The sequence below is a fragment of the Paramisgurnus dabryanus genome, chromosome 18 (genome assembly GCF_030506205.2).
Source record: "Paramisgurnus dabryanus chromosome 18, PD_genome_1.1, whole genome shotgun sequence".
In the NCBI taxonomy this organism is placed as follows: Eukaryota; Metazoa; Chordata; class Actinopteri; order Cypriniformes; family Cobitidae; genus Paramisgurnus; species Paramisgurnus dabryanus.
The window spans coordinates 16,605,370-16,631,002 of NC_133354.1; the positions used below are offsets into that span (position 1 = coordinate 16,605,370).

The window sequence follows — 25,633 nt, forward strand, 5'->3', positions numbered from 1 at the left end:
ATCGATCTCAGAATAAGGAATATGTATGTGTGTATATATGTGCATGTGTATGTATACATCTATAGATACGTCATTAGCAGCTTTTTCTATAGGACGCTATAAATCGTCTGCCATCGTAAGTCATCTGCCATATTGTTATGGTTCAAGGCGGTACATTATACAGTGTTGCACAGTGTTTTTATGAAAATAAAGAGTTGGTATTTGCAATAGGGTCATTGGGCTAGAATTAATTGGCCATTGCGTTGTTTTGTTTCGGAAATCTGGCAACCCTAAAAACGACAGTCCATGAACACTCGAGAGCAAGCTGACTGTGTGTCTGCAACCAAAGTTATAGTATACCCATGTTTAATTAAATGTTGTAGAAATTATAATTGTTAAAATAACATGATACACCAAGATGAAAGTCTATAAAACAATATTAAAAGTTTCTATAGTTTAAAAACGTAAAAATATTCTTTCTTCATGCAATTGCAGCATTAATGGCTATAATTATGGTGAGAACCGGATAATCTATATACAAGTTGATCCACACAAGTTAATCCACACAGGTTGGGGGGAGGGGCAATTTGGTATCTCCAATTCACCTAACTTGAATGTTTTTGGCCTGTGGGAGGTTCCCAGAGTAAACTTACGCTGACACAGGGAGAACATGCAAGCTACACATAGAAAGGCCACCACCTGAACTGGGGCTCGAACCAAGGACCTTCTTGCTGTGAAGCAACAGTGCTAAAAACCTGAAATATTAAGTTAATACAAAAACCACACATTCTCGGCGGTAAAAAGTTAAGTTAATATTTTTGGGAATATAAATATATCCAGAGGCTGCACAATGTTGTGGTATCCTAGAAAACTGTGAGTGACGTCTGCAATTGGACCGTTCCAAAATGGCGGGCATGTCTAGATATATCGAATGACGCATCTATGTATACATATCTATGGTTATGACACGTCATCAAAAATGACATATTTATCGTGGAACTCTGACCAGGGGTTTTAAATGCAAATCAAAGTTCACAACGAAAAGTATCTGCAAACTGGAATGAAGCAGAGACCAGGAAGCTCCTCACTATCCCCATTAAAGCGGAAATGGTTTGCAAGGTTAATGCAACAGTACGCAATAATCCAGTTTCCGATGAATCGAAATGGGCAAGCGTGGTTTCTAGATAGAGAGATTACAGATCATAAGCAAACTTTAGATGCTGCAGAAAAAATTCCACCAAGTGCATGATCACGATTACATTACACGTCACACCCTGATATCATGCTGTTTTTATTGGTTCTTAAAGGGATGTGTCTGAACACTAGGGCTGGGATTTTTCGATTAATCATTTTTTTTACATGGTCGATTCAGAATCGATTCTCAAAGAGCAGAATCGGGTTTTTTTTCATATTTTTTCCTGCAAACATTGAACTTAAGATTAACATTATTCAAATTACTAGTATTCTTCACTAGATGTCACGCTCTTTTTTGCCTTGCGCAATGTTAAGAAGGAGCCTGTCATTCTTTCATTCAGTGCTTAAAATTGTGGTTTTAGGTGCTTCATTGACGTTGATGCCACCTTCACATAAAAAGTAAGAGGTATGGAAGCATTTTAGATTTCGCAAGCAAGACGACAACGACAGTGTTGTGGCTTTTAATTTCTTTTTATTAATTACCCACTTGAATCGAAAATTGAATCTAGAATCGAAATCGAATCGATTTGATAGCTTGTGAATCGAAATTTAATCGATCTGGAACATCTGAATCGATACCCAGCCCTACTGAACACATGCACAGATTCCAGAAAATCACTGGCAGTGTGAATGAACCAAAAATCTAACAATATAAAAACAATTCCCGGGACACATATTACCAGTGTATTTTCCAGATTTCTTAACATCTCAGCCCAGTTATTTTCCAGTCTACTGATTTGTTTATTAAAAGACATGAATAAGGCCATAAAAAAGAACTTGACCTTCTACCCTACTGGTTCTTGACATGACCTAACCCGCGAATGAATAAATGTGCTTTAATGACTGGAGAACAACAAAGATGATTTAGATTTCATTTTTGCAAGTTAGGGTGGTTACCATTGTGTTGTCACAATAGCCTCCTCACATCCCCATGGAAGTTATTAAGTCCTGGAGGCCAGTGCAGGTCATGCTGGGTCTTCATAAATCATGAAAGCGCCTCTTTGAGACTCAGCATTTCATTAACACACAGATTAAGGGTATAAAGAATGAGTGTAGAAGAAAAACCAAGCTTTAGAGTACCTTGTCTCCAGAAGATACTGTCTACTAAAGCTCTAGGGGCTTCAGATGGTCAAGCAGGTCTCAGACTGTCTGCTGCCTAAGGCTCCCTTAAAACAAATTACTGTAAAGCATTGTAGGCTTGATAAATCTTTAAGAGAAAATCTTGACAATGATTGCACTGAAATAAATCACACCAGCATCTTCGAGCAGGGACCGATCAAAACAATAGCCACACAGCCTGGAGACCTGGACTAAATGAGTGCTTACAGGACATATGAGCCTAGAGATCACTGTCCCCTGCAGGTTATTTTCTATCAGCAAACTCTACTGACAAAGTGTCAGTAAAGAAATGCAATTGTGTGAGTCGGACCAGCTCACATTGAAGAACAAATTTCTTTTAAACCCACTAAAAATGAAACGGTTTCAAGATGAGAAGCTACTGGCAGAGGAATCAATGACAAAGCACATATGCTTCTGGGAATTTTCAATCCTGAAGAGGGATTTTGGAGAAAGGAAGGCAGGTCGACTAGAGGACTGTCATATCAAAATCAGATGAAACATGACACTTTTTGCTAGGTTTTTAATCAGTCTGTGTGTTGTATGGTAAACAAACTTGGCTTGCTGTCTTTAAAGGGGGCTCGAACCCAAAACTCGGCTTGAGCAGCGAGCTTAAATCCTTCTATGCTGTTGCTTATATACGCTCATAATGATGATTGACAGGACTGAATGTTTAAGTTCCTCCTTAAACTTCATTAATCATGATATCTCAAAGCATTAATGCACTATATATATTATACATATTCGAATGAGATTGGATATAAAGTCTTTTGTAGCCACGCAGCAGTTTAGTATGACAACATCATTAATCACTCTCAAATCAAATCAGTCAGGAGAATCCATATGCAGCTCTCAAATCAAACATGGTAGTTATGGCTCAGGATAGACATCAATATCACAACCAAATGTCAATGACGTCAAACCTACTCCACAGGCATCACGTGAGCTTAATAATGATTTGCAGGACTTATTTGAGAGTAAATAATGATCCGTTCTGCCTGCTCCCCACACAATATTCCCTCTGGGATTAATAAAGTTTTTTGAATTGAGCTGAATTGTTGTCAGAGGACAAGAAATAAAGCACACATACAGATAATGTTCTTGGTGCTTTTAATCCTTAAAAAAACTGATGTGGTCAATATGGGTTTAAAATAATGTGAGGGTGAGTAAAGGATGAACATTTATTTGTTAACAATTCAATATCACATATAGCATTCTGTATCAAGCGGATGCAAGGCTGACAGGATTTCTCAAGGATAAACGCTGATATCTGACCGAAAACCAATGATAGAAATTTCCTTCCGTCAGCATGCAATATTTCAGAAAGCAAAGCTCTTAACGTTTTTTTTTTTTTTCAATCTTAACCAAGTAAGTTTATTTTCATAAAAAAGTTACATTTTTGTGCAAATCTAATAGAAAATATTAATTTAACAAAAATATTATTAGATATCATTGAAAATTATGTAATTACTATACATATAAGTAAGCTCATCTTTTGATCATAAAAGTGAAAAGAATGAAAAAGACAGACACGATGGTCAGTTTTTTGTATCACCACATGGCATTTATCCAAGAAAAAAATTACATGTTTCAAAAGTCCCACTTAACCTGTAATCATTTCAGCAGCAGGGTGTTAACAAACAGTTTACCCAAAATTGAAAATGTTGTCATCATTTACTAATCCTCATGTTGTTTTAAACCTGTATGAGTTTTTCTCTTCTGATGAACATAAAAGAAGATATTTTGATTAATGATGAACCACACAGTTGATGGTACTTATTGACTTCCATAGAAGGAAAAACAAATACTAGAAGTCAGTGGGTACCGTCAACTGTGTGCTTACCATTGTTTATCAAAATATCTTTATTTGTGTTTGACATAATAACGAAACACATACAGGTTTAGAAAAACATGAGTATGAGATAATAATGACAGAATTATAATATTGGGGTGAACTATCCCTTCAAGCTTGGTAAAAAAAAAGAACCTTACTTGAAACACTAACCTTATGATTAATAATCTAGACTGCTAATACAAAGTAGGCATGGGTCGGTATGAGACTTTGGCAGTATGACAATCGTAAGCAAAAATACCACGGTTTTGCTGTATTGCCATTATAACAATAAAATATGTTCTTTTCAAATGTCTGAGTATAGAAACATCAACTTTTCAACTGAACACAATACATTTTATTTTTAAGCAACATACTATGTTTATGCCAGGTAAAAATAAAGCCTTTAAATGATAATATTCTTTCAAAACGTAATTGAAATGTAAACATGAATTCAATTACATAATTTAATTCATTTTGTGTGAACACAGTTCATACCTTGAAAACGGTATCACAGAAAATTTTAATGGTTTTGAAACCTTGACTCTTTAAAACCTCGGTATACCTTGAAACCGGTAACTGGCCCATGCCTAATACAAAGTTTGTGGTTTAAAATTCAAGTAATGACTCAGAAACTGGAGAGTCTCAGAGATCAAACCCTGTTTTTATCACTTTAGTGCCCTTGAGTAAGCCACTAAACCCACAGCTGCCCCGGGCAGACTGGCCCCGCATTTAATGTGCAGTAAGGAGCTTTGGACAATAAGCATTTCTTAAAGGGCAAGTACAGTAATTTGCCACGCGACCAACTGATCCATTTCAGAGATCTTATGCTAAAACCGAAATCCTGACAATTAAACGTGTAATGAGATTTTGTGGCCAGAAATGAGTTCAGAGATTCCATTTCCTTGCAGACAGTTCGGCACTTCATAAAGTGAAATTCTCAAACTACTTTACTGGCTTGGGGATATTCAATGTCAGATCCATACTCCAGGGCTTCTTATTTAAGATATGCATGCAGCGTTGTAGTGGCAGGACAGCACATTGAAAGATTGCAGAGCTCCAGGTCATAGGAGTACCAGGGACTGTGAGAAAAAAAGCCTCTACACATTTTTAAAGCATTTCCCTAGAGACCAAGATTTATAAGCATGGGTGGGGATAAAAACAGACCAAATTTGGAAGGCTTTACACAACAGTTGAGAGAACACACTGCCTCCCCTGATCTCTTTCATTTCTTCTTCTTCTTCTGTAATGTTGTGCTAATATCTAATATATGCTAAGCTGTAGCTGCCATGGCAACCCAGATTTTGGACCGTGTTCAAGTGAGGATGGCGGCTAAAATGGCTGGACAATAATTCTCAGGACAATCGCTGCAGACTGAGCTTAAAATTGTTGGGAAAATTGTGATAGGAGAGGGATTAGAGGGGAAACTTCAGAGAGGAAAACCAGAAGCAGCAAAGCATTCACGTGCTTGTGAGCACTGGTGATCACGTGACTCGCGTTCAGAGCTCAGCCATGAGAGTGGGTTGTTGGGAGTGCACTTGCATTTAAACGCTACACGCTGTTATTGGCCGCAACAGCTTTACTACACAGCATCATGGATTTTCACACCAAAAAACGTGGGATTTGATGACAGCAGGGAAATACGAGAGGAATGACGTGAGTCCGAGGGTGATTAATGGCCTTGTGTTGGGTGAGACATGTATAAATGATAACAGCTTGGGGATCTAACTTTTGGGTGTTCTGTATATCAACAGCCACGGATGATAGGAGATTGATATCTTCAATGCATCTCATCAAGAACCTTTACCCTACATCATTTTAGCGACACCTGCTCGCACTTTCTAGCGCTCATACTTCTGACATTTCTCCTCGAGCCCCTGGAGGAATAGGATGTACATGCCCACTGCACACAGAAATAACCTCTTCAGTTATGAATGAAACAGCAGGGAAGCGGAGGGCATGCTGAGGCATGGACACACACATTCTCACAAGAGCAAGAATGCAGACCCAGATACACACATAAACAAACAGGCAGCTGAAAAACGCACAGAAGTGAAATAACAAGGTGAGAAAGAAGACCCCGGAAAGGACGTTGAGTCTTACCTGTCAGAGATGTCATGACTTCCAGAGGCTCCGAGCAGTCCAAGAGCTGCACTTCCCACCACTGCAGCAGCTCCACTGCCTGCCTCCATGATACTGACTCACTGCAGGAGCAGTCTGCCAGAGAGAGAGAGAGATAGAGAGAGAGACACACAGAAAGAGAGACACAGAGAGAGAGAGTGAAAGAGAGAGGGAGGAAGAAAGAGGGGGGATAAATTATAATCAGTTTATGAAAGATAAAACTACTGACACTGTGTGAGATATATATATATCCAAGTTATTGTGTTTTTTATAATTCTATGTTGAAGAAATTTTTGAAGGAAAATGTGATATGCGAAACACTTATAGAATGACGCTAAAAACAAAATGCAATATGATAATGCTTTACAATTGTCAAAATGATTTAAACTTATGTTTTAAAAAATGTTTAAAAATAGAAAATTATATAACAAACGTACGTTTCCCATTCTTTATAATCGTTGATCATCTTCTACACGTCAGAGGGCGCACAAGCACTCATTTTTCTCTTTGCTAAAACTTTGACAATGCATAACCTTTGAAAGTATTAAATTCATTCAGTTATTGCAAACTCTTGCAATATGCATATTGCCATATGCACATCTGCGACATTTAGACCATTTCGATATATAGTATTGCAACGCTCTTACAAATGAGAAAAAACTATGTTATTTTCTTACTGTACCAGCTCTACACAGTCAATGGTGTCACATTTGCTGACTTTCAGACTCCAGATGCAAAGACAATTATAGACGAAAATTGAACAAGGTGATTTTGGGATGAATGATGATATATGGTAAATATCTCTGTATTTTATATAAAGTAGAATAAATGTTAACATGTAAGTCAAAGCCTAGTGTGAGATGTCATAATCACCTTTATTAAAACAGCGTAAAATAAAAATGTAATTCAAAGACTGGGTTTTCCTCCCTGTCTGAAAATATACAGCTGCACAACATGCCAGCTGGTTCGAAAGCTTACATTTGATCCAAGTTTACATTTTTGGAAGAGCTTTTGTTGCAAAAAAGCAAGGAGATATCAAACCATACTGAAAATGGCAGGGTTAAAATGGCGATATATTACCAAAACTCAATTTACCGCCCAACCCTAATAGATGATGCCTAAAAAGTTACCACCTAGTTATATAGATATGGGCATCAGCCACTGTGGAACCCGTATCAAAGAACCACCAGATAAAATCAATAAAACATCAAGACTAAGATGGCTTAATATACCCTCTTTGTGCAAAAGCAAGTACTTAGTAGAGGTCATTAAATCTTGTTAATGGTGCCCATTAAAGTCGCCACCAAATCAGAGAAAATTTAAATGTTTGCGACGCAGAAAACTCCCACTCCAGCACTCTGTGTGCTACATGATTTAATCGCAGAGACAGGAGATAAATGACATGCTGAATAACAGACCATCCCTCATCCTTTTAAAACAACAAAACCCTGAACCCACACAATCATATTGCCCTAGTAGCCATCAACTGCTGCCGTGCCGCTTCGTGCTCTCTGAAGCAGACTGGCGAACTTCATGGCAGACGGAAAAATTGTAGGAAGCATGAAACACCCACACACGCTCGAGAAGCAGCTTCGGGTCAATGAAGCTGGTGTCCACATACATACGGAGAATTATTGTGAGAGTGTGTTATTAAGAGTGTTTGCCATGAGGTCTTTCACTCGAAACATGTGGAAACCTCACTTTGTATACGATTCGGTCAAGGACTTTGGTCAACACAGACAAGCACACTTTAAGGAAATATGTCAGGGACGTATCATAATTGTTATGGAATCTGCACTATTCTTCATACAAACATGTTTAATTACAATCTGTATTAATCTAGACTACATCTTTTACGGCTCTCTTTGCAATGCATTCTGGGATTGTCCGCTTTCTGGGATTGTCGTTTTTTTGTCAGAAATGTGAAAATAGTCTTCTAATTATCAAGAAAACATGTCTGACACACTTAGGGGCCGATCACACCAAAAGCGTTTATGGCAGTTGCAGGCGCATTTTTTGAATGACATTCTATGGGCAGTGAGCGTTATGTGCACTGTTCATGCGCGCCAAACGCCTTGGAGTTTTTGCCGCCGGCCACAACACATGCTTTTAAAGGAGCGCCGAGAGCGGAAAAGCCCCCAACGTTATTCGCTTCTTTCCATTGTCCAATCGAATGAGGGGAGAGGCGGGCCTTTTGTTGTGGTGATGGAGGTTTACAGTTGTTTGGATCAACCGGAGACTGCACTCACTCACCGTCTCCGTGTTTGTGCACCTCTCACCCTTAAACAAGGTCAGAGCAAGTGTCCTCTTTTTTAAAGTTCCTGCTAATATGACAGTTAACAGCAAAAGAGCGCTCACGCTTCAATATTTGATTGACAAGACAGCTGACTCGGAGGTTGCCTAGCAATATAAAAGCCGCGCCGCACTGCTCTTTGTTTAAAGTGACCTAAAAAAGGCAGTGCGGCGCCCATTGTGTTTCCACACATTTAAAGTGATTGGCCCCTTGGAAGGTTTGCATCTGAGCTCTTCACATGTACCTCTGAGGTAGTAATATGAACTCTTTAAGGGCAAAGGTGTCCTTTTTTTAAAAGGGTACTGCCCAAGTGACAGGTAGGTACCATTTATTACCAATATGAACGTGTGCCATACAGCAGCAATGCACTGGGCAGGTGTCACTGGAGTCCTTGTTTCTAGTGTTTCGCAACGAACAACCTTTCCTTTCCTCCCATCATTTAGCCGTGTGGGAAAACTCCTGACATTTACATTGCACCAGGACAATTTAGTGTTTCATGCGACTCGAATTACTGCCAAGTCAACAAATCTGGCTGTATGCGGGAGAAATTGGGACAAACATCTAAACACATGGCTGACACTTGCATTTGACAATCTTTACTTTATCAGACAAAACACAAAAAAGAACACTCCGCACTTGACAACAAAATTCCTTGATTATCTATCTAAAAAATTCATAACATTTTGTTCCTGGAATTGGCCAAGGCCAAGGCCATGATAGGCTATTGTCTTTGTTGTTGACTTCAGATTGCTGAACATTACGTGTCACTACATACTAATTATTAGTATGCATCACTTCGTCGTAAGGCTAGTTGCCAAAGGATGTTTAAATTTTACAGGCTTGTAAGACACCTAGCGAAGGCAAAATGAGACCAAGTACATTTTACCACTGTTCCAGACCTCCAGACCCCAATAATGAAACATCAACTTCACGAAGCTCAGGGTGAAATGCGATCTCATTGACAGGCAGACAATCTGTCTAGGGTAAAACGTGGCCGTCTGCGCTAATGTGAAAAAGATGGGGATTTGTTTACATGGCATTACATCAGGGGGCAAGGCCCTGCCTCTGCAGATCATTACATCAAGAGGCAATACCCAAGGCCTTTACGCTAGTCAGACAATCTGTTAAAGTATCGCGACGAAGGGATGCACACCACTTTGAGACCAGGAATAATTTTTCCCCGTTTCTCACAGCTGACAGGTAATAACACTATAAAACAAGGATTCATATCTTTAAATTGTCTGCTGCTGGCAATGGTATCCATTATTTGAGTATAAAACCATGTATTAGTATGAAAAACCATCAAATTGATGGAAATGAAAATCTGGGGATATCATTAAACAACAGATTGAGACTGTGTGGCAAACAAATAAATCATTCACTGCCTCTGAACAGTAAAGTTTCTAAGTCTCAAAATACAAGTATTGACTTTGAATGAAACAAAGATAGACAGGCTTGGCTGATGAGCAATCTTGTGCTTGGTACCACGTTGTGTCAAAGAGGAAACTAGCTCTTTAAAGCAATGGAAGAGAACAGAGAAAGGTGTAAACAGCCTGTATCCATGGGCCAAACAATACCGAGCAAAAAGCCAAGCTCTGATGAAGTCCTGTCTCATTGAATTATATGCCACCATGCATACTGCAGCTTTGAAAGGATTTATACAGGATGTTTGTAGTCAGATCTTTCATCTAAGAATGAGACAGAGGCTATTTACAACTAGTATTAAGATGGGTTTTCTGAGAGCATGGAAATAAATAATAAAATAAAAAGACAGACGTATTGTCTGGGTGTCTAGGTTATTTTGTGCACCGCTGACCCTGTGAAATATTATAGCAATAAGGCACAAGATCGGAGGCTTGGGAATGTTGTGCTGGAATTAGACTGGATGGTTTTGTACGTTTATCAAATAGGAGTGCAATTAAGATGAATAGATTCAGAATTCCCATCTTCATCCGCCATACCGTGACAAATTCACGAATTAGTGCAGCTCTCGCAGAGGAAAACAACCAACATGCATGCATCCAGGGACAAAAAGGCATATTTATATCCAAACTGGCTTCTCTGCACAAACTTTTAATAAATAAGTGCAAAACTTGAGGAAATGTGTACCAGACATGGTCTTAGTCTTAGAAATAGAAGAGTAATAGCATTTTTAGTGAGGGTGACTCAGCATGTCCTTCCCCTTTCATTTAGAGTTCGGGAAACTTCTAAACAGCCTGCCAGATTCAATACATCCACCTGCCAAAGCAGCTTTGCAAAGAGGAAATATGCATGGTCACTGGAGTGAAAAAAGTGGGAGTTTGGTAAATAGCATCATCAAGGTTAGGGCTGTCGGTTTGCTGTGATCTACAAGGGTATTGACTGTATCATCCCTTGTGAAGTTTGGATCAAATACCTGCGTGACAATAATTAGCATGGATTGAAAAGCTTCACTTCCTGTCTCATGGGTATCACTACCGGTACACTTACGTTTAATTAGACCGAGAGAAACAAAGGTATAGTATGCACTCTTATTAACCTGAACCCTTTCTATATTTAGAAACAATCCCCTGACAAAAGCTTAAAGTACTAATGAGAGCAACCACCCCAGTCTGCACAATTTCCCACGAACATCGGTTTTCCTTAAGTAGTGCATGAAGCTGCCTTTCTATGTTTACATTTGTCATTTAACCACTTCACAACATGCATCACGGCTGAATGGGTATGTCGCTCCACATCAGACTTCACCAATCAATCGGACCAAATCTTGGTAGAAAAGGTCACTGTTGATGAATAGCCTGAGCTCTGCTTACATTGCTGGCTTACATGTGGGCAGCCGTCTGAATGAATGGGAAAGGGTACAGACTGTTGGGCTGGAAGACTCCGAGTCTGAAAAAAAAAGAATTCCACTCTAAACAATCCGAGTTGGAAATATACAGCTTTAGAAAATCGGCTGTATAAATCCAGCATAGTGAGAAAAATCCACTGTGTGGGTTACAGGTCAGCATCAGGGTTTATAAAATAGTTTCAGAATTGTGATACATTTGGGGGGCGATATAATACTCTACAGCTTTGTGGTATTGTAAATCAGTCTCTCCTTGAGTCCAAGTCACTAAAAAAATCATAAATCATAAGACCAATTGCTTAGAAAGGTAATAAAGACGTCTCCACTCAACAAAGCACTTAACTTGAGGTATTATTTATATTTTAAGCACAAACAATGTGGGATGTTGCACATCAAAGATTAATTCTTCAGGTAAAGGGTTTGTTCAAATCCCTAGCTCCAAGTACGATCAATAGCAAGCCTTAGCAGGCACAACTAATCATACATTTGTAGCGAAGCAGAAATAACGCAGTAGTTCTGACAACATACAAATATTTTCTTGAAAAAATGACATCGGTCTATGACATGTTGAATATCCACGCAAACACATCAAAACGGAGATTTTCAAAACAACTGGGAAAACGCACTAAAAATCAGAGCGGAAAAACACAGAGGATGAGAAATGACTCTGGCTGAGCCGAGCATTGAGGCTAATTTTCTTTATGGCCTCTGCAGTGCTGCTAAGGAACGGTTTAGTGATTTCACTAATGTAGTACATCACCACTTTCTGGAGCCAGTTTTTGGAGCTAAATAAACTCTACAGAAGTTAAATGGGCAAATTCTGCCAGTTTAATCTAGCTTCGCACTCTCGACTCCAAGCCTTGAAGGCCAAATCTCAGGACTTTGCGGAGTTGAACAGGAGACAAATAGCAGTAGTCGTACTGTTTATCCACTAGATAGAAAGAAGGCGAATCACAGTGGCCTCCAGAGCTCGCTAACTCAATGCAATAACTGATAATGAAGACTCCTTTATTTATTATAGCCATTTATCAAGCGAGGGCATTTAGGAAAGACACCAAGTGCTCAAACTTATCAAACTTAGATAAATCCTCAATTCTGTTGTTGGTCTGATAAGAATTTTATGATGCATGCTAATGTATTTAAAGTACAAATCACATTACCAAGCTAGATTTTGCTTCTTGGTTAGTCTTCGGTTAGCACACTAAGAGATTAGCAACACTGCCTGGCAGGGCCGGCCCCCTCCAACAGGCAATACAAGCGATTGACTGGGGCCCTGCAAAAAGATGAGGGCCCTATATCCATGTCATTGCACAAATCTCATAGATGCGATCAGCAGACATTATAGGGGCAGAGGACTCGAATTAGGGTCTTGCATAACAGTCTCACCTAAAATGATGACAGGACTGGTCTTGTATCTCACTGTGACAGGACTGTCAATATAATTGGTAGTATTTTATTAAACGCAAACACACAATCCAAAGACCTGCTGGCAAAAAGTGAATGCAAACTCCTGCAGGGATTATATACGAACAGTCGAACTGCAGTGAACTGTCACAATCTCATCTTCAGGTCTCTTACTTTGATTAACAAGGCGAAAAACGGCACGATAATCCCATCCGTGCCTTCCCAGCACTAAACAGGAATAGCATGCCACATCTAAGCTCTTCCAGCAGCAGTTTCACAGGCCTGATAATCATCCCGCTCTCTTATTAAATGCAAAGAATTTTCCTATTCTCTCCAGCCCATAAAAACAGAGAAAAAGGAAAATCTAGGCCGTCAACCACCAGCACGCGGCATTAATATTCATGAAAGCGATGCTACTTTGTGTTTTCACAGCGGCCTCACTTTTTATTTCACTTGCCTCTTCTGCTCAGAAAGACAGAATGATACACAACCTCATTACATAGAGAGGCCTGTTGCTTAAGGTATATCTTACTGCGAGGCCAAAACACAAAATCATGTCAACCGCAGCACGCTTTGTTTTGCAAAATGATGCATTCTATCATCTTTTATCTTTCTGAAGCACAGAGCGCACTTAATGCACAATCAGGTCCATGCCCTGTGCCACTGACTTTAATTATCCTTCAACGTACAAAAAGAATAGGTTATGTCTGCATGCATGGATGCATCATTATGCTTAATTGCTTCATCAAATTGTGGCTAACCTTACTTTTGCTTCAGTAGAAATTCAATATAAAGGCTGTGTAATAGTGTGAACATAAGTAGCTACAGCTAGATTTAAAATAAACTGATAAAGGAGCATGAAAATATATATATTTCCTTCCAGAGAGGACAAAAAAATGAAGGGAGAATTTCTCAAATTACTTTCTTATGCAGGCCAGTTCCAAACAAAGCTTCAAATGAAATTTCACAAACTACAAAGCCATATAGTGTTACTTTAAACGTAGCCTAGTTTACTTTGAAAACAGCTCACTCAGTTGTTTAGTAATGCTTGGTTATACAAAGCACATGATGGTGGCGTAAATGATACAAATTTGCATATACTGAAAGATAATGAACTGTGGAAGTGAAAGTATTTTCATATCCTTTAACGTTGTTAGGGCCACATAATACACAACATACACTGACAGAGATGACAGCGTTCCAGGGCTATGAATAAAAACACCATATTATATTTCCAAGGAAGGAGTATACATGTCCTTCTCTTTTAACAACTACTGTTGAATACATCTGACTTAGAGTTCACAAAACTCCATAATGGTGTTAAGATATTACGTATGAAGACTTTCACGTGCATGATAGCACAGTCAAAAAACATGATGGGTGCACTCTTTACGCACAATTAAAGCTATTGGCAACCCACACGTTTATCAAAAACATCCCAATTACACTGTTTGGTGCAAGCAAGTCAAGCTCATACAGCTCTGGTTTCTGGATGTAATTGAGAGCAACACAAGTCAGAACATAAGGCTGCACATGTAGGAGCCGTGACTTCTCAAGACTACTTGAATCCCTTAATTAGGATCCAGTAAAAACAAAGCCAACTTCTGAAGATCCCAGCATGTAGGGAAGGGATCAAATTAGTGGCATAACATCAGACAATCAAAATATGGCATTCACTTTACTTAGCAAAAAATAAGACACAAAAATAGACACAAGCGTGTCTTTTTCACACAATGATAAGCGGAAAATGGCTAAAATGTCAATGTCAAAGCAGGAGCAGCTTCGTGCTGTAAGAGTTAACTGGTGAAGACCTTCAGTCTATCGCAAAATCGTGCTTTAACCAAAAGCAAATCCATTTCATAACACAATGTGTGTTCACGGTGTCCAGAAGACAAATGGCTGGGGGACAAAAACATGTCAGTAAATTGAAAATAAGACTAAAATGGAAATAAATTGGATCATCCTGATGCTCAGCTGAACAACGGAAGGACTTTCTCTCATCAGCCAGACCTGTTCAATCTACCTTTCCAAAAATGCCCGACCCGAATTCAGCAGGTCACATGCATTCGACAGATAATTTATAATGGAGCAGAGGAAACAGGCCACCGCTCCGAGGACTGCAGCATCCCAATAAAGAGCCACAGATGGTCTGGGTCTAAATGGCTAAGTGTTATAAGAGCAGGGGTCTCTAACCTTTTTGTGAGCAAGGGCAACCACAATGAATAAAACAATCTGGAGGGCCACTTTTTGATATAGTTTACTCAAAACTTTTTTGTCTTACCTGTTGATTTTATTTTATTTTACTTGTTGATGTTTTAGTTTTGTTTAAAATGTTAACATACGTAAACCAAGCCATGCTAATATAATTTTTTTTATAAATAAATATTACAATTGAGATATAATTAATAGAATGTGCTTTGGCATACAAACAACACAAAGATATATTTAAATGTTACACAAGAACAAACAGCAAATACAGCAAATGACAGCATAAACGATGAGAAAAAAATTTATATTAGACAGACTACGCTAAAAAGAAATGTAACTTCTAACATAGCTAAAGTTAAAAGCCACAAAATACTGCTTTTAAGTATTGTTAAATCACCGAAAGACAGAATCTCTTTTAAGTTAATACTTTCATAAAATGGCGTAAAAAATAACATTTGTTCAAGAATCACATTTTAAGCTTGGCTTTAGTGCAGGGTTAGGAATGGGTTTGGTATATCTTGGTGTTATGCGTATGTAGTAACTGAAAAAACATTACAGGGTTGAAAAAATATTAGAAATATTCCTTGATAAGTGCAGTCAGACAAAACAAATCTACGCTGCCTTGCAAGAGCTCTTTTGACTCAACCACAACCTTGAAAAGGTCTCTGTGTACTGCCTAACTATAAGATCCACAGAGGAACCTTGAAGATCCTGCATCCAGCTGCCATGCCATCTGACACTAAATCAATAACCCTGCGACCATGAGGAGAAATTTAATCTTTTCTTTAACAGTCTCTAGAGCAGAAACGTTATGCTTGCCCGTAATATATCTAAAGTCATCCTCTACTAACCAGCCAATTGGCACTAGAGTAAACTTTGTAAGCTACAGAAAGGTTCGAACATTCAATCAAGTGAGGCTAATAACTCAACAATCATGAAATCCACTTGAGGCTTGGAGGCTTCAATGTGTCAGCATCAAAAAACATGAAATGAGCATCTAACATACACAGCATTTGGGTTAAATTAACACAGAAAATGTTTCTATTTGATCCAACAGTGGGTTGAAACTTGTCCCAACGCTGGGCTGACATTTTTGGATTTGTATCTTGTATCTATGGTGCCAGGGGAGCCCAGTTTTATGACATTTTATAAAATATATTAATTTATCATGAATTCTGTGTAATTTAGCCTAACTAACTATTAAGTCTGTGTAATTTTAGCTACTAACCAACAACCTTACTTTGTATAATTTAATGTTTTGTTTAATTAAAATGTTAACTTTGAAAACAGTTTTTTGTCATACATTTTCTTGGGGGGGGCACGAAGGAATGCACCATACATACACAAGGGGGCCACATGCTGAAAAACTTTGAGAACCACTGGTTTACACAACTTTTAAGAGCTTGAAATAATAACAAAACGGCATTCATTAAGGTGCATCTACAAACATTAACTCATTAAGGCAATAAATCTGTTCCTAAAAGAGAATGGAGAAAATCCACTTTGGGGACTCTTTGAGAGACAGATTGTTTGCAGTCCTATTTTGATGCATGGCCATGAAGATCTGTGCAACAGTGAGACAGCAAAAGATATCACACTGATAACCACAGGATAAACCCAGAGATGTGATGGGAACACAGACTGGTGACAGCACAGGGAATTTTCCTCCAACACAACCTGCTAGTGCATTCACCAGAATAGGGGTGGGCGACGACCAAAATCTTACATCACGATAGGATTTTATATCATGATAATGTATACCGGTAGAGTTTTCTTTTTCTTTTAATAAGGTTTTAATGTTATTAAAATCTTTAATGCCATAGAATATTCATAATTCTCATAAATAACTTGAGAGATTGTGAGAGATTTACAGGAGTAAAATTAGGTAGCTTCCCCTTTAAAACCGAAGTCACTCCGGCTCCAATATTCAACAGTTTACCTTTTCTTAAGACCTAAATCATTGTGTTTATGAGGATACTTTTAGACGCATGTGTGTATTTAAGGCCAATAAAGCGGCAAAAATGTTCATGAATTTATTGAGCAGCAGAAATGCAGCTTGCACGCTCCTCTCACAGAGAAACAGCGCGTGCATTTAGCTTTGTTGTTTGTGTTTCAATGGCTTCGCTTGTTTAAAACTGCGTTGCTTAAATACGTGTATAACGTTACATTTTTGTGTTTATGCACAGCAACGTGACGTGGGCGTCCAAAATCTCTACTGGTTAACTAATTTCTACCGGTTTATCATACCAACGGTTTATCGCCCACCGCTACACCAGAGAAACAGTTTTTAAGCAGACGACCCTAGGGACCTTTAAAGGGGATATTTCATAAGACTTTTTTAAGATGTCAAATAAATCTTGGCTTTGCCCAGAGTACGTATGTGAAGTTTAAGCTATTAAAATTGCCACTTTGTAGGAGTGAGCAAAAATGTGCAGTTTTTGAGTGTGTCCTTTAAAATGCAAATGAGCTGATCTCTGCACTAAATGGCAGTGCTGTAGTTGGATAGTGCAGATTAAGGGGTGGTATTATCTCTTTCTGACATCAAAAGGGAGCCAAATTTCAATTACCTATTTTTTCACATGCTTGCAGAGAATGGTTTACCAAAACTAAGTTACTGGGTTGTTCTTTTTCACATTTTCTTGGTTGATAGAAGCACTGGGGCACCTAAACATGGAAAAAGTCAGTTTTTCATGAAATGCCCCCTTTAAAACATCACCTTCAAAGCGCTGAACATCAACAGCAGGTTGCCTCACTGAGAAAAGTTCAAGCCACAGTGGTTGGTAACTCATACTGGGTTCTCTACACTTGAAACTGACATTACAGTACTAAGGACACAACGTTTACTGGTAAACACCAACTTTGAGTTATACCCTGTTCTAACCACAAGAAAAGTGACATGAAACTCAGTTTCTAACCAGCACCAACACACAATAGGACATTTTACAGTTGTGCCTATATGCCCCACTTACTGTTAAAGGTGCACGGTGTAGATTTTAGCAGCATCTAGTGGTAAGGTTCACCACGGCTCACCCCTTCCTTTCGAACCACATAGAGAAGCTACAGTAGCCACCACATGACAAATGTGTCATCATTTGAGATCAGAATGGTGACGAAATGCGCTCTGTAGAGCAAGTGTGTCAATTTATGGCTACAGTAGAAACATGGTGGCACAAAATGGCAACTTCCATGTAAGGGAACTCACAGTGTATGTAGATAAAATGGCTCACTCTAACTGTATGTTCACATCTCCTCGACACTCACACCGTCCAAGACGCACGGCTGCTCACTGCCGGCTCTCATTGAAAATTAATGACTTCCGACACTTTGACGCTCCTGCCGGCAGCGGTAGGATTGCACCGTAAGGTAATAAAAACATAACAGTAACAGTTCATTATGTACACTCTTAAAAAAGCTCGTAATCCTATTAGGGGAACCATTTTTATTTTCACCTATGAAGAACCATCCGTGGGTGAAATAGCACCACTATAGCACCAGATATGGTTCAATATAGCACAATATGGTTCTACACAGGTGCTACATAGGTGCTATATGGCACTTAAAATGGTTCTTCTTTAGCACTGTTTGTTTTTAGAGTGTGAGGTCTTTATACACCACTGATAATATAGTTATGTTCATTATATTGCATTTCTGTCAATAGATCCTCCTACAATATTGCACCTCTAAATCACAGTTGTTCATAACCGTGCTCCACATTAAATATTAAGTCATTCAATACACAGTATTATAGATGTTTATCAATTTGCTGAGGTTGTCAAAGAGTGTACGGCAAAATTGCAGACTAAACTCCCCATTCTCCTCCAATTAATTTAAATTTGCAAATAATAATAAGTTATTTGAGTGATTTACATTATCCACCCCACTTCATCTCTGTATTTACACAATGTTCTGCTATGTTTGTTTTTAACATATCAAATTCAAACAGAAACAAAGTCTCAACAAGCATCAATAAATAAAGCCACAAGCCACAACTTTTGTGGTTAACAGGCTTAACAGTATCAATAAACAAGCACTGAAGAGCCTATGTAATCCTTTTGAAATACTACATATTTATTGAAGAAACTGAAAAAGTTTTTAAAAATTGTTTCAAACCACTGGAAAGTATGAAAAGCTAGTTTCCACCATTGGATAATTTTACAGTTTTCATTTTACCTATCTGACATTTCTTTCCCTTCTTTGGCTTATTTACTTGACCTTCGTCCAGGATAACTGACATGCCATCATTGAATTACATTGGAAAACCAAATACTTTAAGACATGAAGTTCAACCATGTAGAATTACAAAACAGTATTATTGACATTAAATGTATAGTTAAGCATCTCCACAGTTCAAACGCTGTTGATAGCAATAGCTAAAAAGTAAAAACAAGGGTGAATGGAGTTTGCAAAAAAAACAGGGAGGACTTCTCTTTTCAATGCTGTCAAGAAACTGTTGTTATTTGTGTCTAGCTATGCAGATCAAACTGACATGCCAACAGAGTCCAGGTGTGGGTCACATCCAAGCCAAGGACAGGTCATTGCTCATTAATTCAGCTCTGCATCGGAGCACTGACAAATCTCACCATCTTCTACACCTACAAAAATAACTGCATTGCAGATGGTTTGTCACAATCACGGTTACATAAAAAGACCTCCATGAATAAATCAGCCAATTCTAAAAAACAAGCAAAAGGACAAAGATATGCTTGCAACTGCACAAAGTCAGTAGTGCAGAGCAAAATGTGTATCCAAGCTGAATGTGCAATCAGAACATCACTTTGCAAAACTTTCACAACCTTTTCAATTTTCTCCTTGACGAACAATAAAAACATCAATGTTCTTCATACAGATATAGCGTGGAACAGAGAAGTATATTTTGTTTCTCCAATGCAGGTCAAAACTTAAAAATGACATGTCATGGTTTTTATAGTTTCACTAAAGAAAAACACTTTGCTCAAGTGTGCACTAAAATTAGCGAATTTAGAGAAATGTGGAGCAAGATGCGAGTGGAGTGGACACTGTCAATAAAGCTCTTGAGAAACGTCTGGAGGTCCTGCATTTATTTGCTGCAGGATGCAATCACTGATGCTTCTCACTCCCTCCAGGCAGCTGGCTGGCATCGGCCATGGGCACTTGATGCCAGTGCCAAGTCTTAGCATTGATTAAACAACACAGGAAAGCTTGTGGCATGAGAAACCACTCCAATAAGACAACAAAATATTTATTATCCATGTTTAGGAGTATAGTACAAAGGTGTTTTTTTTCACTATGTATACTACCTACATAGTATGTTGCATTTTAAAGGCCCATTCACAAATAACACATTTTAAATGTATGAGCCCTTTCAATTTTCTGTCAATGTTTTATTATTTATCAACTGAAAATAATCACTCTGTAAGTGATCTCAATGATATTGTACCACGGTATCTTTGTTGTTTTAGTTGTGTTGTGGATTTAGTTATTTTCCTAAAATTGGAATGATTTTTAAAACTTTATATTTTTAATAATCAACTTTGGTGCGATCAGGAAACAAACCAGCTGATTTAGATTTAAGCTCATCGTAGAATGCAATAGAGTTCAATTTCTCGCACATCATTTACCATCGTGTTTTGCCATCTTCGAAAAAAGGTCAAAAAGAAAAATCCTACAGGGAATATCCTGACACATTAAACCAGAGTAAACCATTTAAAATTGACCGATAGCTTGCATTCCCTGAACATTCTTATGAATAATTAATTTATGCAGTCTTAAATGATTAATTCATGAATTTCAATCAATAGTATCACAGGTCTATGCCCTCAGGAAGAGGTTTACTGGTGCAGAAAGTCAAAAGTTCATGTTTCTTTAACGTTTATTTTGAATTTCAACTGTGCAGTCTTGGGGAAACTTTCAAGAGCGAATCAGTTTGATTAGAACAATATACTAACAGCGTATTCAATGAAAATTGACTAATTTTAATCCAAGCAGCTACCATAATAGTATAATTTTTTTTATGAAAAAGTCAGGACAGGACAGATGGTAGTAAAGGGCATTATGTAAATTTCTGAGACAACATTCCAGTATCAGCTCTCTGTTTTAGGGAGGACTCAAGTCAACCACATCTCTAAAACTCTATCATGACCAGCAAATGCCAGGTCATCTCCGACCACACTGACAAAGCAACCCAGGGGGGCATTTTACCTCTAATGAAGCAGATCCAACAGGGAGAGCAGATAGCATCAGTGTTCGTCTAAGGGCGTTCCTTGGTGTCTTCAGGTCCTAAATTGCTTTATGTGTCCTAATTCTGTCAGGTGTATTTTCAACTCCAGACTTGCATGGGTTGGGATAATTCCTAAATCACGGCAAACCCTGTTTACCCAATTACTCCAGCTGAAATGTATCACATTTTGGTATTTGACCATTTGGCTTGCTCTGATAATTGACATGGAATAATAATAATAATAATAATAAATTATTATTATTATGAAAGTTAAATATTTGATTCCTTAAAATAACTTAAATTTGATAGTATCAAGATGTAAATTTACATGTCTAGGTTAGATTGTTTAAAGAAGTGTTATTAAGATTAACAAAACTTTAAGGCCTTTTAGCCTCAAGCCTTGAGAATTTAACCAGAGCCTTAACAAAAAACTAATCTGCAAACTAGCATTGTTATTAGCACATTTATACAAGAGCCTTATATACACAGTGTGACGTTGTTTGACCCGATGTCTAGATCCCAATCCAATTAAAGGTGTGAGAGATTATCTTACTCAGCACTCACAGTTTCAATTGAAGTCTCCCTGAAGGCTTAAATATCCAATTTGCCAAAGGGAGAGAAAACAAATTAGGTCTTAATCATGAAACACATTAACAAATGTCCTCAGTCTTCTTTATGATTGTAATTAATAAGGTTTATTTGGCATCTTCATCTTTGATGAAGTTCGGTCAAAGTCCTACTGAGAAGCTACTGAAACATTTTGAAGAAAGTAAGGAAACGTAGTTACATTCGTGTATCCATTGTACGTTGTTGCTGATGGAAAACCGGCCTTGACTTTACCATAAGCCAGTATATTGTATCTACCGAATGGAAAATAAAGCTTGAATAGGGGAAAACAAGTCAATGTTGCATCTATTTGCATGTCAGTAACATTAGAAATAACATGAAGAATATAACATAGCTGTCAGGACAAATGCTGAAGACTATGCTGATAAGTCCACCACACAAATTGCACTTTCCCTCCGATGGAGAATTACCATATGTTTCCTCTGCTTGCATTAAGTGAATATGTCAATCACAGAGAATTTAAATCAAGTGTGATTTCAAAGATGATCAAGGTTTGAATACACCAAATATAAGGTAGTTTCAAAAGTGACAGATCACTGTTAAGGTGACATGGCAAATTATAAGTGTCCTCTAAAAAAAAAAAAACTTTCTTGAACTATAAAAGTGTCAAAATCAAAAAATAGAAAAGAAAACCAATTACGAGCACAGAATGCAAAATTCCATCCCATCACAAATCCTAACTTACATACATACATATCATAAGTAAATACCAGAAAAAAAAGACCATTAAACAGCACAAAACTACAATAAACTTTCCCCAAGATATCGAATTCAGTTCTGTGCCTGGTGGCTCCCCTGCACTCCAGTTTCGCACACCATGTTGCCAATTGAATACTGAATGAGAACTCCTTTTGTTAAAACTTTCTCATTATCCCCCCATTGTAGGAATTCCCTGGCTGTTCTCCAAAAAGCTCTGTCAATGTGGGAATTGTTTACATGCAAAGAATCCAATAAGGAATTCCAAAGCATTTCTATATAGCAGGGACCAATGGAGATACTTTTCATGCTTTGCGCGACTCGCCAGCTCAGCTCGAGTGTGGGGGTCAGGGGATGAACTTATGTATGAGATTCCAGTAATTAATGGACATGCAGCTTGGAATGACAAAGCCCTCATTCCCGCACACTGTGCCCTTAGCCTTCAGAGCTGAGGGTTAGAGTTCAGCCCATGCTTTGTTTGTGGCAGTACTGATTGTAAACAGACAATGAATCCTTTGATCGAACTGCAAACTTTACAGTCATTGAGAGGAAAAGGATGCTTTTGTTTGGCAAATGTAAGAGGTTATGCAAGCATTAGGCAGTAGGACCATTTGTGATTTGTTATAAAAAAATACAGGGACTTTTTGACACACCAAGCTATTGATGGGAATATAGTGGAATCCATGAAACACTTGCACTCTAAAAAATGCTGGGTTGTTTTTAACCCAGGGCTGGGTAACTATTGGACAGAACACATTGCTGGGTTTAAAATGACCCAAATAATGGGTCGTTTTAACCCAACTGCTGGGTTATTGATAATCAACTATGTTGAAACAACCCAGGAGTTGTGTTGAAAAAACCCATTATTTGGGTCATTTTAACCCAGCATTTTTTAGAGTGTGAGGAACTAAAGATGAAAAAAATGTGCTTAAGAATCCAGATTCACCTTTAAAGAGGACATATCATGAAAATCTGACTTTTCCATGTTTAAGTGCTATAATTGGGTGCCCATTGCTTCCATCAGCCTTAAAAATGTAAAAAAGAACAACCCATTAACTTGGGTTTAATAAACCATTTTTTTGCAATCATGTGAAAAAATGGGTCACTGATATTTGGCTCCTCTTGTGATGTCAGAAGGGGATAAAACCGCCCCTTAATCTGCACTTTCCAACCACGGCACTGACATTTATTGCAGACATCAGCTCATTTGCTTTTTAAAGGACACACCCAAAAATGGCACATTTTTGCTCACACCTACAAAGTGACAATTTTAACATGTTTAATAAATTATATACGAGGTATTTTGAGCTGGACATCACATTTGTACTCTGGGGACACCAAAGATTTATTTGACATTTAAAAAAACTGGTAAAATGTCCACTTTAAAGGTTTGTGAAAAATGATTTCAATTCTATTTATAGTGCTTTCCACAATGTGAACTGTTGCAAAGCATAATATATACTACATAATATATTTACTTAAATGGAAAAACGATGCATTAAAATAAAGGAATAGACATTACATTACAGACAGAAAAACTGTGAGTAATGCTCACTAATAAACACAATTTTATGGGGAAAACATGATCAGCACCACACAGCAGTCACATCAATAGGGATATACATGTGGTTTGAGCTGAGCATTCACAACTGTTAATGAAACTGCAAAGTGCTTGAAACGCTGCTCTCAACACCATGACACGAGCAAAGTGCTTTTAAGCTGAACACAAACAGGTAAACAGAAACTCACATTAAAAGCAGTTTACGTGCTGACACAACATATCTTCAAAGAAGAAAGCTGGAGTTAATGATAATGTGGAGTACAACATGTGTTTTTCAGTCTCTGCAGGTGAGTGCGTTTATTGCACAGCACATTGTTGTCCTCATGTTTTCTCAATATCAAGTTTATTAGTCTGTATGGTTAGGCTGCAATGTGTCAGCCTGATTCAACTTCCCTCAAATGATCTCAACTCTGAAGTTCCCCTATATTAGGCACGTCCCATTTTCCTCCCGTAATGCCACTGTCCTGGAGAGCTTAGCTCCAACCCTAATCAAACAAACCTGCCTGTAATTTTCAAGCAATCTTGAAGACCTTCATTAGCTGGTTCACATGTGTTTCCTTAGGGTTTAAACTAAAGGGGCAAATGTTTCTCCAGAAGCAAGATTGGAAAACCCCCTCCTAAACCTTCTCATAAAAAGCAGCCCAACAAAATTACTGTTCCTGCCAAGCCTTTTCTATCTTCAGATCCATACTACATGAATGCCAATTGGAATATTTAATGTCTGACTGTAACCAAGTAAAGAGACAGATGAGGTTCACTCTTCATGCATAACTAATCGGCTTAGTTATCAAACACTAAACATACCCTACATCTCAATTCACATCCTAGTTTTGGAGATTAAACTTAGCATATCGCAGTATGTTGAAATGAGTATCATTGACGAATGGTCTACTGTTTATGGGGGGGGGGGAATCAAAGTGCAGATTCATACTGACACTGAACTCACTGCAGACGAGAGGATTTTAAGTGATGCTTTACTGAATAAATTAAATTGTATAGTTTCATTATATAAGAAAAAATAAATGTGGAGAAGCTAAAGTGTTTACTATTCTGATGTGCATCTAAAAACAGAAGTCACTTCCATTATGTGTTAGTAGTATTTCTCAGTAGTCTTTTGCCACTCACTAAAACTTATAAACACCTTCCATAATAAAAACAGTAAAGCTATTAGGGCATATTAGCATGAATATGGGGTCACAGTGATTTTGTTTAGTATAAAATGTTAAAAGCAGCCACCTGTAATAAAAGACTATTATAACAACATAATGTACATTTTACTTCCCAACCATGTCATAATAATCTAGTTGGAATTTAAGTCTTGCAGAAGTGGGTTAACATTGTATTAGCATTGCTCACTCAAACAGCATACCCATTGGACTGAAAATATCAATGAATTCCTTTCAAAATGAAATAAATGTTAATTCCAGAGAGGTAACACATATTAGTCAAGCTATTAAGAGGAAGGCTTATATAGTATTTACATTCCCACAATGTTGCAGTGCATTTATGTAACTGCTTTGCATGCATTTGCATCCTCCAAGAGGAAGATAAACTTATAAATAAACTGTTATTTCCCTTTAAAG

General features: G+C 38.0%; 1 protein-coding gene across 2 annotated transcripts in view; it reads right to left on the reverse strand.

Annotated features, from left to right (window-relative positions):
* arhgap32b (Rho GTPase activating protein 32b) overlaps window positions 1-25,633 on the reverse strand; it is a 104,169-nt gene that overhangs the window by 75,724 nt on the left and 2,812 nt on the right. For both annotated transcript variants that reach the window (XM_065286948.1, XM_065286947.1), the window contains exon 2: window positions 6,224-6,337. In XM_065286948.1, the coding sequence (XP_065143020.1) occupies window positions 6,224-6,312 (89 nt within the window). In that variant the 5' untranslated portion in view covers window positions 6,313-6,337. The remainder of the gene's footprint in view (window positions 1-6,223; window positions 6,338-25,633) is intronic.